We start from the raw sequence: 16380 nt of genomic DNA, 5'->3' as shown, positions 1-16380 counted from the left end.
TATTACGCCACTGGCCAATCCATCACCCTGCCAACCTTATTTCCTCCCTCACATTCTACAAAAGATAAGGATAGGCTTCTCACAATAGACCCAGCTTCTACATCGACAGAACCAAGGAGTTCTGGAGTGATGACCAACTGTTTATCAGGTATGTAGGCAAGAAGAAGGATAAGGAAGTCCAGAAGTGAACTTTATCACTTTATCACAACTTTATTTGCTACTCCTTGGCTCATAAGGAACAACTGGGCGGCATTAGGGCTCACTCCACCAGAATGACATCTTGCACCTCATCCTGGGCAAGGGAAGTTGCTGAAATCTGCAAGGTGGTAACCTGAACCTTTCTCCACACTTTTGCAAAGTATTACTTGGACTTGGAATTGCTAAGGGATTTCATGGTATAACCACCATGCGCCCAGTTCCCAGTTGCCTACTGCTTGTGGAATTTATTTAAAAGTGAGAAATCTGCAGGTAGAAGTATCAATCAGAAGAAAGTTATGTACCTTCGCTAAATACCTTTTTTGTGGAAACTCTAACTACCTGCACGTTCTTCACCGACTCAGCCTCCTTTTAGTGTTCATCACTAGTTAAATAAACTCTTTAATAAGCTGTAAATTCCATCAATTTAACTGCACCTAACTCAACTGATGTAATTACCATCCTGTTCACCTTTAAGCCACTTAAAATCTGAAAGGGAAACTGACATCAGTGTGCCAGTGCCGAAGTGGAACCGGCATCCCCTACTAGCGTGGAGAGTCTTAAAAAATTTCTGGATTCAGTCTGACACAAGGGCTATGCAAAAGGTGAGTAATCTGCAGGTATCCACCAGAAAAACTTTAGCGAAGATAAGTAACTTTTTCTTTTAGATAGTTTGCTTCCATCCCTGCCTCTCAGACAGTGCTGACTACATCTCTGGCCTTTGATCATTTAGTTATTTATATCTCTATAAAACACCTCTTAGGCACTTATTGCCTCTCAACGGGTAAGGTACACTACATAAATGTCAATGCATTACAATACATCCAGTGAATGTTCATAAAGTCTGTTCAACATTTCGAGCAGAGCAATGTACCTCTGTGAAGTCAAGATTGAGACACTGTAGTTACCTGCAAATCTTCGCGCATCTTTCCATTCTGGAATAAATTGAGAAAATTGTGATAGTTAGTCTAAAGTAATCAATAAATTAAGTGCTAACAGTCATTTAATCATGTTTCTCAACGGCCTTTACTTTTTCATGTTGTCTGTCCTTGAAATGGCAAAACAATGTTAAAAATGTTTTGGGACAGAAAATACAAATTTTGAAAATCGCAGTAAAAACAGAACAGAAATAGGAGGAAGACACAGAGATCAAAATTAGATACAATTAATAAATTCTGTGTTTTGTAAGTATAGCATTAAAACCCTTTAGCTACTGAGGCTTTTCCAGCCTCAGCGCTGAGCCCGTTTGTGATGTTTGACGCACATCAACAAAAGGCTTGGTATGCTCGGTTCACCACCTTCCCAGCATGAGTGAGCAGGGTTGTAAAAAAATTATTCCACAGTTTTTGCATTCTTGTAAGTGGTGCTCTATTTATTTTTATGTTTTCTACCTAGGTTCAGTTGGTGGTGGAAACAGGTGTGAAACCCAGTGTTAAACCCGAAAACTACAAATTTCTGCCCCGGCCGTTCTTTAAAAAAAATTATATTTCAAGGGGTTGTCTTGTGGGCCACCTTCTCCCTCAGGGGTGATTCGCGGTAACCATCAAATCTCTCCCACAGGGCAAACATATTGTTTAGGTAGGCTGACAGGCGGGGGGTCGGGGGGGGGGGGGGGGGGGTGGGAACAGGGGGGGGGGGGTTTACTCCTTCCACAGTTGCCTTCCCTGGTGTCTTGTGGGTGGAATCCTGCTTTGAAATCATGACCCTGGTGCCATCCCCAACCAGGGTTTCACTTGGGAGAATGGTGCTGAGTGGTTTCTCTTTTGGTTTCACTTTCGCCAGAGTGATGTTACTTGGGAAGCGAGGGGAAACTTTACTTTTTTTTTTAACTATCCTTGTAGTGCAAGTATAATTTTATGGTGGAGTATGGCCCTGCCATTTTGAAAAAACAAGTGAAGATTGAAAACACACAAAAAACCAACAGGATGAAGAATGCAGCATTAAATAACATTTCTTTCAAACTTGGGTGAAAGTACAGCTATGACAGCAAGTATCAGCAAAAAATACTAAAGAGAGGTATAATAGCTTTACGGAATGTACACACTATCCTAACACAATTCTGTTTCTAGCACATGAGTTTGAGATCGAGACAAGTCAAGAACTGAAATCAAGAACAAATGTGAAGACCAGGAAATGACAACATTCTCAAAGTTGATTTGCCAAATTAAATGCATTTCCAGACTATACTTTCCAAGACCAGAGTGCGTAGGCCTCATTAAAAGCAACTACACCTGCTTATCCATCATCATTTGCCTACCTTCCTGCATCAAAGTTTCTAAGACTGTGCAGAAGATCACGTGAAGAGTGAGCACTAATTGAAGCAAGTACAAGGATGAGTGCTTTCTATTTACAATGACATGGGATGTTTCAGCCTCAACCAATAAAAGTTTTTTTTGCTAGACTAAGTTCTAATTTTTAGCCCTATGCCCTCGAGGTCATTAAAGGCCCCCTGCTTGTCACCCGTGAGTGTATACAGGCCAGCGGCGTCACTAGGGTTGGTGTCACCCAGTGCGGTAACTCGTGGTGACGTGCGGTCCGCACCACGCACCCCTCTAGTGACGCCACTGATCTCTCTGTTGCGCACAGCACACTTCTCGTTAGGACATGGAATGGTTGCTAGGGAGTTTCGCAATTACCGATCACCGGGACTCCTTAACTGATACTTTTCCACATTCCCTCTTGAAGAGGTCCGAGAGCCTGACGCTGTTGTCGTGGTGTTACCTAAGAGCGTGGCTCCGGGTGATTTGCATAACTCTTCGCACGTGCAAACACATTCAGCGCCATTAAACGCACAGCTGCTAACTCTTGTATCTAGTTACTTTAGATATGATTTTAAAAAAAGGTGCTGAGAGCGCGCGCACTGAAACGTGCCAGTATATCTTATGCAAAGAGGCCAACTGTTGCCTGTCAGCATCTGCCTCTCATGGTGGCACTGAGCACCTTTTGTTCCACTTTGCAGTGCCACCATCCATCTTTGCGCTTTAATTGCTCAAATTAGACTAGTCGCTGAAGTTTCTGTCAAATAAGCTACTTAAACGCTAATGTATTTTTTTACAAAATAAGGCAGCCTTTTTCGTTTATTTTTTTTCAACATATATGTGCACACTGATCAGGGAAACACCTTTAGTTTTCCATTTTTTTTTTTAAGAGGTTAAGATATGTTTACTTTTTGTTAGACATCGCAGTTAGGTGACTATTTATATATGAGTATCTGGAAAATCACAACGCGATGCAGAATCGAACCTCTGTCTTGCAGATCCGCGCTCAGCCACCAGTGACCCTGACACTTGGACACCAGCAGTTCAGCTCTTCAGGCCAGCTCTGGCTGCCTAGTACATACTGTGACAAACAACAAATGCCTCTACGCGCATGACCCATCCCACTTACGATATGTGCTCTGGCACTGGTGAGGCGTTGAGGAACCACCAGCCTGCGCGCAAGGTGCTGCGAGCCACTGAAACAGGAACATGGCACAACTTGAACAGATAATGGCCCTGCTGGGCTCTAACAGACTATAGCTCAGCGCAGACGTAATTATCAACAGTTTCCCCACTCGCCAAACCAACCTAAGTCCACGTTCCACGACAGGCTGAAGCGTCATTACAATTACCTTCTGATGTGCTATCGTGGCGCTGCCCGGGAACCGAAATATTTCAAGGGGCAGGGCAGCGCGAGCGTACGACTTCAGCTTTATTAACTGTTGCGCGGCTACGCACTCCCCCGTGGCTGTGCCCTGACCTCCGCACCACCCTGTACCCTGCCTCAGTAGAAGTCCCCTATCCATGCCATGCTGTCCCTGCCTGGGCTCCGGGCGCGGGTCTCCCCCGTGCAGGCTGATCGCGAGCAGGGCGGGGGTCACATTATTTCGCATTTTGGTGGTGTCACGGTGTCACCCCATGTGATGGTGTCATCCGGTGCAGTCCTGTGCTGCATTTGCCATTTTACACGTGCTAAATCACATGTTGACCTCGATTCCATGCAATGCTCTGATCTTCCATTTTGTTGCATTGCACTTCCATTTTGAGCTGCCTTGACCTGGAGTTACACTTCAGCAGTAACATAAACATGTTATTCACGTAAACCAGTACAAGCAGGTGCAAGGCATCTCGTGAGGATGCCTCGTGAGGTTATGTTGTACCTTCAGAGTGTTTTCATGCATTCCATATTTATCGCTAGGACAGAGGGAGGATAGCCGTGCCAGTCTCCAAGGCCGGAGATTGGGAAAGGAATGTCTTTTGCCTCGACACCGCCTAAACAGAATCTGGCCAGGTCTGTCTGGGTGGGTCTGATGCAGAGATGGGGGCCAGCACTTGTGAATAGATGGGCGAGAGTTGATTTATTTGCATGGGGTTAGCCCATATGGTGTTCTGGCTCAGGAGTGAGCTAATTGTGTTTGGTTGAACGAGAATTGCTGTGTGTTTAAATGTGTTTTGTATAAAGGGCTTGTGAATAGCTTTTTTACGTTAGGCAGAAAGGGCAGGATCCCTTTACAGTGTTCAGTAAAAGAAATACATTTAAAATGTGCGCAGCTGCAACGCGAATGTAACATCTCAGAATATAATCCTGAAGGGTGGGATGACATTTCAGATAGAGATAGTGGGGTTATTTTTAATGTGTTGTTTAATATGCATCCACAATTGTGTGAGGACATACCTTTGCAAACAGAATTAAACGTGCATGATTTACATGTGAAAAATGTTACAGAAAATCTAGTCAGGTTGCCAATTACATAGGCTGTTTTAATTAATTCTTCCGAAGAGGGTTTTCAGTCAGAAAGGAAAGATAAGAAGACCCGTGTTTTAGAATTAACGATCACCAGTGGTGGAAATAAATCAGACCCAACAGTGTATGATGAACTGTGCTTTAAACGGGAAATGTACCCATATGTTTTGAAAGTGTACAACAGCAGAGTGTGTATGACTGGTTAATTAAAAGGTTTAAAAATGTATTTTGTGATATTACCCAAAAGCAATGTGCCCATTTTAGCTACGGTGAAGTGCAGGGACTTTTCAATTTAGATGCAGAACAAATGCCCATGAATCTGTACTTGTGCACACTAAAATATACTGGGCAGAACAGTATGAGAGAAAATGTGATTTGCTTATGGGAGATTGCATTGGTTATAAAATGGCCCATTTAGACAGGGAAAGTTGTCTGTGCAGAACAGAATTAAACAGAAACAGATTTGGTAACATCAATCAGAAGAATAAAATGTTTTCATAAATGTGAGAATTCCTAGATTATGACAATAAACTGATGCTGCCCCAGATATTGTTACAGAAGTACCATGAGACTTTGTATGTGACTTTTTATTGTTGCCAATGCTTTGCTTTTTACTCACCAATAGTCTCATAGATAAATGACAGTTTAGAATTTGCTTGAATTAGTTAGAAGTGTGGAGCTTTAAAAACAGAATGCAGGGTTTTGCTGGAGGTCAGGAGAGGTTAAAGCTGTTTTTGTCTGCAACAAGAGAAGAGTTTTTAAACTGTGTGACATGTCTTCCTTAAAAGAAAAGGTGCATGTATTTAAACTTGAGCTGTTGAGTAGGTTGTTTTGGTGTATTCCATCTAAGAACGGAAAGTTCCACAGTTTTGGGCTGTGAGCATTTAATTTTGCATGCGAACTAGTTTGTTTTGACCTTGAGGAGATAACATGCATTCCACAGAGCCTCCTCTTCCCTGGAGCTCTTTGTAAGGGAGGGGGGACCGCAGGAGCAGTCTCCTCTCTGCTTGTTTATAGTTGGCAAACAACCAGTTTTGGGCGTGGTGGATTTGGGTAAGGGAGGGGTAATTCCACTCCTCAGGCTACAAAGCTTCCATCAATTGGAAGCATAGGGAGGCTTGCAGAGGTGCTACCTCCTTATGAGGAGAGAGACAGGGCGGACAGAAATTGGCAGGCGCTTTGCTCTTGGAATGTGAGCTCCTCGAAGGGAGGGGTGCGAGGCAGAGAGCAGTCTGTCTCTGTTATGGTTGAAACTGAGCCAGCCCTGGGACGTGGACATTTCGGTGAGGAGGGGCCTGATAGCAAGGAGTGTGAAGGGACTTCCCCAGCCCCTCTGTGACAGAAAAAATCAGATTTGCCCAAATAAATTTAGAGGATATAATGCAGGTAGTATTCTTGAACTATTCCCCAGATCTAGAGGAGAGCTTTGCAGACAGAAATAAAATATGGGACCTTGAGAGATGTAAAAAGAACATTATGTGTTTTTGAATTGAACTTTTTTGCAAGACATGTGATACTTGTTTATCGTTTCAGATTACGGTGCCGGGGTGCAAGTGATGCCCTCCCTGTATGCATGAGCCCTCACCCCCCCCTTTTATTATTTTATTTTATTATTTTAGTTTGTTATTTTTGGGAGAGTGGACCCCCAAGCCTGGAGCCAGACTGGACGGTGATAATGTCCTGGGGCTGATGGCAGACGGGAGCTGATGATCTATGGAGAACCAGATCAGATGGGGTTCTTCCTTGTCGAGGGGATACTGATGAAGATGGATGCCAGAGAGCTGTCATCTACATAGATGGACTGCTTCTTTCTAAGCGAAGAAGGGATCAGCAGAGTGTGCTACAATTGGAACTGTCCCCTTCAAGTGAGGCTGACTTTGAACGCATGAGAGCTTTGTGTCTTTCGCACAGGAGAACTGCTTGTGCACCCCGACAAGAGACAGCAGTGTTTTTTGGTTTTATATTTTCGGAGCTACAGTTGGCTGCCTTGGCAGTATAATTTGCAGTTTCATTATTAAAGGTTCAAATGACACAAGCTTAATTATTTTTAGATATTTCACCTGAGTTCTTGTTTTAAGTAATGCAGTAAGTGTAAAAAGAAGAAAAAGAGAAAACCAGTTCATTATGATCTGCTTTGAATTAAATGTTGTTGAGTAGTCACTTTAACACGAGAGTTATTGATTACGTTTTTGATTCTGTAATGCAGTTTTTACTCTTTCAAATATGGCCTACAGGCTTGTATCCTTCACTCTGACAATTTCGTTTTTAAGGTTTTGCCTTTAAATGAGACATGCAATGTTTTAATGACAATCAGATCTTCAGTTAGATTTTATTTAGTTGCTGGTTATTATGCATTGATACTGCTTTTACAGTTACCAGATACAGTGCCCCAATGATAGTTTTGTTTTTCAATCATGATATTCAGTTGCTAGTTACTTTGCAATAATTCCAATTTTGCAGTTAAAAGATGCGGTCATAGCTGTGCCTTTAGTTCAGTGATTTTATTTTTGATATATGTGAATGGTGATGTTCAAGGGTCAAGGGGTGCTCTCCCTTTTTCGTCCCAGATCCATGGTATTTAGACCAATGGGGTATGATGGGTGAATCGAAGGTCAAGGGGTGGAATGTGCTGCATTTGCCATTTTACACGTGCTAAATCATATGTTGACCTCGATTCCATGCAATGCTCTGATCTTCCATTTTGTTGCATCGCACTTCCATTTTGAGCTGCCTTGACCTGGAGTTACACTTCAGCAGTAACATAAACATGTTATTCACGTAAACCAGTACAAGCAGGTGGGAGGCATCTCGTGAGGATGCCTCGTGAGGTTATGTTGTACCTTCAGAGTGTTTTCATGCATTCCATACTTATCGCTAGGACAAAGGGAGGATGGCCGTGCCAGTCTCCAAGGCCGGAGATTGGGAAAGGAATGTCTTTTGCATCGACACCGCCTAAACAGAATCTGGCCAGGTCTGTCTGGGTGGGTCTGATGCAGAGATGGGGCCAGCACTTGTGAATAGATGGGTGAGAGCGCCTGCTAGAGGCTTCTCGATCAGGTTGATTTAAGCTATAAAAAGCGGTGTCTGTGGGGTGGAGCTCAGGAACTCAGTCTTGGAGTGGACGCACTCGCGGGACAACTTTGGTGCCCGAAGAGATTACTCCCTGAGCCCCCGGTCTGCAGGGTTCCCGACTTGGTGTTCAGTGCTTGGCACAGGGATGTTGAAGTCTCCGGTGCTGCAAATGAATCTGGTGAGGTGCTTTGTACATTAACTGTTTATATACCTGTATGCACAGTTTCATATTTATGTATATAGTGTGGTGTATTCATTGTTTATTGCCTTTCACTCGGTGCCTAAGACTTTATTAGTTTCAGTGACCTATTGCCTTTGCCTACAATATTAATAAAGCTCATTTTTACCTCCAGTGGAGTGTTGGAGTTTCTCTGTGAGTAAGTGGTGTGCGTAAGTTCAGATTACGCAAGTGGGCAAAGCAATACAAGTCCGCACCCCCCTAGTGACGCCACTGATCCAAGCGATGATGTAGGTACTAGACAGGGCCAATCAGCACTGTTTTTCCGAGCCAACATGGGTGGGGCGACCATCCCTGTGACTCATCAGTCCAATATCAGTCTGGCCACAGGCATGAGTATCCACCAGAGGAAATTCAGTGGCTCTCCCACCTCTGCACGGGAGCAGCGAACCCACAGCACCCACCAAACTCGGGATGCATCCCTCATCCGAAATGATAATCTCATAAACTGAGGGGTAAATTTACAAATGTTTTGCGCTGGGTTAGTGTCACAGAAGCGAAGCAAACCAGCACACAATATTTCTTTTGCTAATTTACGTTCCAGTGCAAAATTTGTTTTGAGCTGGAAAGTATCCTGAAAGTAACACAAAACAGCACGGAGCACTGCTTTGCGTTACTTAGCGCCAAGGGGGTGTTACCTGGCCGTTCACATGTTACCACCCATTCCTATTGATGCAAAAGCCTATCTACAAACAATTGTAGACAGGGTTTAGCGCCAAAATTGAACGCCACTTCAAAGGAGGCGTTAACAGGAGAAATGTTTTTATTTTTCCTTTCTTTTCCGACTGCTCTGTGCAGCACACATAAAAAGTGGGAAAAGTGTTGAAACTTTTCTAGGGAAAGTATTTGGTACAGAAAGGGTACCGTTCCTGTACAAAACCTATGATAGACAGGCACGCACCATAGCACTATGGCACCAAGGTGTGTGCCTGACACACAGCAATTGAAATCAGCACCAGCATTAGGGAGATGGGAGGAGAGAGCCATATCTCTGTGAATATGGCACTCTCCTATTCCCTCCTTGTCACACAACGGAAACAGCGCAGGCTCTTTGGGGGCTGCATTGAGTTGTGTGCCTTTTTTGAAAATCTGGCCCTATTACAGCAGAAGTCTGATAGCTCTGCACACAAATAGACACGGGTGAACATTAAAAAAAAAAAGAAACATTTGTAGTGTTAGATTGAACAAACTAGACTTGGCGGGTGATGGAGTACTTAACAAGGCCAAGGATCAGGCCGCATTGATAAAAGAAAGATTACATATGATGCGGGTGCACACCCGGTAAAATATGAGAAAGAATTTCATTAGGGTAAAGGAGTTGGCCTAACGGCTCGGGCGGTCGACCTCAAATCTGGGGAACAGGGTTCGAATCTCGGCAAGAACGCTGAACATCCTGTGATTCTGGGCAAATCACTTAATCTCCCCGAGCCTAACAAAAATGAATGTGTCCTCATGTAATGTAACTGGTGCTATGTAAAGCGCTCTGATACTCAATTCGGGTCAAGTTCGCACTATACAAAACTCTGCAAAAAGAGAACGAATTACCTGTGTGGGCCATATGTATATTATGAATACTTACATGCTTAGAGAACAAAGTGACAAACAATAAACACAGTAGTCTAAAATGTATCTGCCTTCAACTACAGATTGCAGATTTTCCAGGATCGAAATTCGTTGGGACCGATACAGAGCATTCAGGTTGTGGCGAAGGGTTGAAAATGACATTTTAATTCTGTTTTATTTGTTTCAGGAGAGGATAATAATATCTTTATAACAAGAGAGGTGGAGTTCCAAAAAGTGAAGACACTTCTGGTAAAGGATATTTTTAATATCTTTTTTATTTTGAATGAAGGGATTTCGAGACGTCGTGAGTCCGGGCTGCTGTGTGAAGTGTATTGTGGGTAATGCTGGTTCATTTCTGGAGATATCTTGTTTCAATGATAAGCCACCTCAGAGTAATTAGGGCGGGTGAGATTTGGTAAAGCTTGTGTCCAGACTAGCTGTTGCACATAAAGCTGCTTTTGAATTGCCAATGCGCCTCCTGGCAGCCACTTTGCATCAGCGTCCGTGTCTGTAATAAGGCGCGGGCGCAGAGGCAAACGGATTCTCCCATTTGCATGGGGTCTCGTCCCCTCGCAAATGAGGGAACACCCTCTGATGATAGCCTTAGCGCTTTATGTGCGCCAGCGCAATTTGTATTACAGAAGGGGACGAGCAAGCGTCTGCTGCCCCTTCTGTAATACCAAAGTGCCCCAGGGACACGTAAAGCGGCCTCAAACACTAGTTCTGACGTGCAACATGTAGTGAGTTTCCATGTAGTGAGGGGCATATGTACAACGCCAGTGCAGCACTTTTAAACCACTGGATAGTCGCTTTTGGGATGCTCCATAGTCACAGTGTGACGGCCCATATATACAAGGCCACGCAAAGGCACCTTACGTGGCTTTCCATTGCCTTGTAAATATGGAGTACGGCAATGCCTTACTTTGGCTGGAAGGGGCATTCAATGGGTGTTGCTGTGGGGGTTCCCAAGCAACATCCATGGTTTTTTGACACTGCCCCGGATTTACAACATAGTGTAAATCTGGGCCTGTGCCAAAACTAATGTCTCTCTAGAGCAGGCCTAATGAGGAGAAATGTTTACATTTCTCCTAGTTTTTTCCTCATTCTGCAGCACACATACAACGAGGAAAACACGTCCTTTGATTGTTTTTGTGCAGGATGGTGTCCCTCCTCCACAAAAACAATCATGCTGACAACACAGATACCCTTGCACCGTGGTGCCTGCGTTGGCGCTCAGCTGCAGTTTGTGCGCTGGCGCTTGTAGCAAGGACAGAAATGCACCATATCTTGTAAATGCCCTACACCAAAATATTGCAAATATGCCCCTCAATGTCATCAGCATATAATGGCATGTTTGAAGAAGGTAGCAGGAAGTAGAATAGACCCTTGCAGGTTGGGTTGACTGTTGGACTTGGCCCTTTAACAGAATGCAGGTTGGTTCAAGAGTGAGTTAGATTCATGTGTTGAAAACTGGTTTCAACCTATGAATAGATCCACCTGAGAGCTGTTCCCCTCAACCTCATTCAGTCCTTAAGAACTGAGTGAAGAGTGGAGTGAACCATTGCTGCATCAATTGCTACCCACATGGCCACAAAATATCTAGAGAATACAATTTGGAGTACAATTTGGAGCAAAGCAACAGAATCAGTCCCGGTCAGTGTAGGCGTAGCAGGAATAATCAAGAAAAACTGGAGGACACCTTAAATAGTCTGCCCATAGAAATGACGACATTACCAAGACAGAGAGTAGGCGTATCTATCACACTACACACTCACCGGTGTATCTGAAATCTATCACTCTCCTTATCACATTTTTCTGTGCTCATCTCACAATGGTTGTGGCTCCAGAAAGGTTTAATTTCTGTCAAGCCGTCTGTGCGGCTTATCCGGGTTTCCCGGAGGAGCCCACCACTCTACGGGCATTGCAGGCAATGTTTTCGGGAGAGTGGCGCAAAGGCTTGATTACTAAACTCTAAAATGCCTCCTTGCGTGAAAGGGACCAGGAAAATCATCCCTCTTGTCTGCGCTGGCAAGCAGCGTTGGGTATATCTATTGCTCTGGAAGTGTGGACGGCGCGCTGCCAACTCATTGGTCGGCTTACGGCTAACTGTAATCTTAGAATTATTCATTTCAAATTCCTGAATCAAGTATATTACTCCCCCCCCAGCAACTACAAAAGTATGGTCTACGCGAGACTGCTAATTGTGAGAGGTGTGGTGCAGCGAATGCAGACGTTTTACATGTCGCCTGGCTGTGTGTGGGCGTGTTTGTGTTCTGGACCGCTGTGGCGAACTTGCTACAGATATAGTGTCGGAGCATGTGTGCTGCTCTCCTGAGATATGCTTGCTAGGCTATGTTAAACGTCTTAAGCCTTGCAACAGGTGCACCGTAGCAGTTTCCACTCTCTTTGCAAAATGGGCAGTTGCGCAATGCTGGGGTGCCAAAACAACGCCCACTGTCAAAAGATGGCTTCGTGACCTGATCTATTGTAGGGATCAACTAAGATATATGAGGAAGAGCTCCTTGAGGCGTCCCGCCCTAAGGACTTCTGGGCTCCCCTTACGGCATATTTGTTGTCTCACACGGACCTGTTGTGAATTTCATGCGCTGCACTTCCCCATAATTGTCTTCAGCTCAACAATCATGAGGAGGTCCTTGTCTACTTCCCTGGCCTTTGTTACTCTCAAATGATATTCTGCAATTGGTGTGTTCCTTGTTGCCGGCCTAAACTGGTGGACTACCCAGAAAGACTTCTAGTTCGCCCTTGTCTCAGTATTGCCTTACATAAGATGCTTTGTTGCTGTATCCGAAATGTGCTGAAATTGTACTATTGTTCTGCTTGGGAGGGGGGTAACCTATAGGGCTTGTATGGTTCTCTAATTCTGTCCATCTTTATATTCATGACTGTTTTCATCTTATTGAAATTTAAACTTTTCTTTTTTTTTAAAAAGAAAAGTTTCATTTGACAAGACTCTGTCCATGGACACCAGTACAATTGGTGTAATAACACTGACAATGTAGATGTCTCACACCAAAAGCAGATCAGCCTTTTGTAAACTTAAATGACAGGTGAACACTGTGCACAATAATAACTGACTCTGATTTCCATATATTTCATAATATGGACCATAACAAGTTTCTGCTACGATTTCTAACCTATCTCCATTGTGCTCTGACCTGCAATCCTGCTGCTTGTCACGCTCCTTGCCTTGAGGCTCAAACTAGTGCCGAACCAGTGTAGGAAACCTAAACAGACATATTTGATGACCTGGTAGAACATGCTGTCCATGACCAGCAGCAAGGATGCTGTTAGACCTAACACTACCTTCAAGGACCATCAGAAAGGACTCTCTCCTGTCTTGACCTCCACTCTTATGCTCGTGTGCTTAGCAAAATACAAAAGGCCTACTGTTTTATGCTATGGTGTAGATTTTTATAAATGCATGGAATTCACTTGATTTACCCATATAGTCCATCACCAGTTTCTTCAAGTCGACGCGCTGCTCCAGAAGCTGGTACATTCTGGCTTCTTGCTGAGAAGTGTCTGCCTCTGGTTTCTGAACATTAACATTTTCACACCTAAGAAGATAATCACTGATGGGTGTTTCATACTACAATGGAGTTATCATTTATTATTTGCATGAATAGAAAACGTTTATTAAGAGCATTTTTCATGCACTGTATTTTTCTAGCTAATCTTGCACAGAGTAATTCAAGGCCAAGTATTGACAGCATCTGGAAATCATTGTGAGGTGTTCATTAAAAGGGGAAATAAATGGTAATCACACGGCTGAGCAAACTGTGGGCCCCTTTTCCAGCCATGCTTTCAAGTGGAAAAATCACTTTGGGCTTTTTTCACCGTGCTCTGCACCAGTTTGTTACTGACTTTTCACATGAGATGGATATGTATAAGTGTTAGATTTGAGGGTCTCTGGTTGGCACAGGTAATTACTTGTGACAAGCAGGGACCCTCTCCTCTATTCAGGATAAGAGGATCCCCCTCTAGAAATAACCCCTGCTCACCCCCTAGGCAGCTTGGCGCGCAGACCAGACTTATTTTCAGAGGCGTTATAGGTTAAGCATTTGTGAACACATACAGTAACTCAGTGACAACACCACAAATGGAGCCCACACTAGTTTTGTATCAAAAATAAGTATCTTTTATATAAATGTTTAGCACAAGACCAATTAACGTCAAAGTGTACCACAATACTATTAGCAATAGAGTTCTTGTTAAAATGCGTAGTGTAAACAGTCTGTGCGATTCGTATCACTCAGTTCGACCCTACGGTGATGAAATGCAGCAACAGAGTCAAATGCGCATAGCGGACGCTTCTGTCTGATGCGCTTTAAACACAGAGTGCGAGTCGTACACAGTACCTTAGTTCGTCATGAACAATGCGCTGAAAAGCCCAAGCGTTACATGCAGTGATCTCCTGTTTTCGTGGTACGAGCTAGGGGCCCAGAGTCTCCTTACTTGAGGGGACGGTGCCTTGTGTGATGCGGTTGCTGTTCATTGCGGCGTACCTGGAGACCGGGCACCTTTGTATTCCTTTGAGCATGGTGCGAGGCGGCAGTACGCTCCGGTTGAGCGAGATGTACCCAGCCGCTCTACGGGCTGAAGCCTGTCGGTATCAGTGGCAGGGTGCACGTGGAGCAGTGCGGTGCGAAGGGGGGGGAGCAAGGTACACAGCGGAGTCCTTCTTTTGCGTTGCGAGCTATGGCTCGTAGGGGCCAAGAATGTGTGTTGCTCGGGCCGGACGGGTCCTTCCTTCACATTGCGAGCTACGGCTCGTAGGGGCCAAGAAGTCGCGTTGCTCAGGCCGGACAGGTCCTTCCTTCACGTTGCGAGCTACGGCTCCTAGGGGGCCAAGAAGTCGCGTTGCTCGGGGCGGACAGCTGGGCACGGGCTTCCCAGGGTACGCGGTGATTCTTCACGAGGCGCACCCGGCTCCCTGCTTCAGCGCTGCAGGGAAAATGGCGTTCTCAGCAGCTCCTCTCCAGGTTGTTAAAGTCCACTAGTCCTGGGACTTCGTTCAGGGGGCAAGCTCACTCACAAGCCCTTGGAGATCTTTTTAAAGTACAAGTTTGAGCAAAAGTCTTTTCCAGTCTTTCTCCTCTCCTTCAGCAGCAAGGCAACCACTGCAGGCCAATCCCCCAGGTCAGGGACAGTACTCCTCCTTACAGCTTTCCTAGTTCCTTCTGGTCGGGCAGAGGTTCTTCTTGTTTCAGCAGGATCTGATTTCTTGGACTCAGGGTCCTAATACTTATACTGCAATTCTTTTGTTCTTTCATGCCAGGGGGCCTTTGCCGAGTTCAGCACAGTTCTGGAGTACTTTGTTTAAAGGACTCTGGATTGTCTTTTCAGTGTGCAGGGCAGAGACATCAGACTCTCCACAGGAGGTGGAGCCAGCATTGTGGTGGCAGAGCACAGCCCTATTCAGAGTGTAGGTGCACTCCTTCGACCCATCTGGCTGTAATCTTCCTATTCACCACCTGGCTGCCCAGCCTGTCTCCTGGAATTCCCCAGCCCTGTCACTCACAGAAACCAGACAGCAGATACACATCCTAGCAGAGGCGGGCTGAAAAGGTTAGGCAAGCAAATACCTACTTTCTAAAAGTGGTATTTGCAAACACAGAATATTAAAATAAACATCACTAAAAGATGTATTTTATTATTTTGAGTTCAGGCATACTAAACTCGAATTTCTACCATGTTCCCTGAGTCTGTTAGGATCATAGAATGTAACAATAACTAACAGCCCATTCTGGCCTATGAGAACAGGTAGCCTTGCAATAGTGAAAAACGAAAATGGCTGTAATTCACTATTAGGACATGCCACATACATCAGGGCTTGTCCTACCTTATGCTTTCAATGCACCCTGCCATTGGGCCTACCATAGGGGTGGCTAATATGAAGTTAAGGGAAGGTTTAGGGACTGGCAAGTAGGTGCACTTGCCCAGTCAGCATGACAGTACCAGACTGCACGCAGGTTCTGCAATGGCAGACCTTAGACACATTTTACAAACCTGCTTCTGTGGGTGGCACAACCAGTGCTGCAAGCTAAATAGCAGCCTTTGGATTTACAATCCCTGGGCACTCCTGGTGCACTTTACTGGGGTCTGACAGTAAACCAAATAAGCCAATTATGGAATCCAATCAATATATATATTTACACAGGGAGCACTTGCACTGTGGCACTGATTGGCAGTGGCACAGTGCTCTGAGCAGCTAACACCAGCAAAAACACATGAGGCAACAGCAACAAAATGGAAGGGAGACCCACGCCAAGGGTACCTGGTCTAACAATAAGGATTTTAACCGCATGCGCACAAGCGGGTTTTCCCGCTGCGCGCTGAGAATTCGAAAATCGCGCGTTACGTGACAAAGCCAGCCCGTCATGCACGCAGCGCAGGTAACGCCCATGACGAGCTAGCTTTGTCACCAGCATCGAAGGGGTTAAAGGAATGTGCACAGCTCAGTTCACAGTAAGGGCTTGATTACGATGTCAGTTGGAGTTGCCTTCGACCGACACAGTCACGTCTTGGAATTAACAGGTGCAGTGCCACCTCAGCCCCCAACTAGAGGG

The 16380-nt window shown here is 44.8% G+C and overlaps 1 protein-coding gene across 2 annotated transcripts in view; it reads right to left on the bottom strand.

Annotated features, from left to right (window-relative positions):
- The window catches only part of LOC147717694 (E3 ubiquitin-protein ligase TRIM39-like), a 138716-nt gene that overhangs the window by 71276 nt on the left and 51060 nt on the right, over nt 1-16380 (bottom strand). The window contains exons 5-6 of one of the 2 annotated variants that reach the window (XM_086924482.1): nt 13253-13368; nt 1104-1130 (exon numbers count right to left, since the gene is read on the bottom strand). In XM_086924482.1, coding sequence (XP_086780608.1) covers nt 1104-1130; nt 13253-13368 — 143 coding nt within the window. The remainder of the gene's footprint in view (nt 1-1103; nt 1131-13252; nt 13369-16380) is intronic. The other variant, XM_086924483.1, reaches the window with a different exon arrangement.

This window comes from Lissotriton vulgaris, chromosome 5 (genome assembly GCF_964263255.1).
Source record: "Lissotriton vulgaris chromosome 5, aLisVul1.2, whole genome shotgun sequence".
In the NCBI taxonomy this organism is placed as follows: domain Eukaryota; kingdom Metazoa; phylum Chordata; class Amphibia; order Caudata; family Salamandridae; genus Lissotriton; species Lissotriton vulgaris.
The sequence above is the reverse complement of the archived record's forward strand: the minus strand, read 5'-3'. Positions and strand labels throughout refer to the sequence as shown.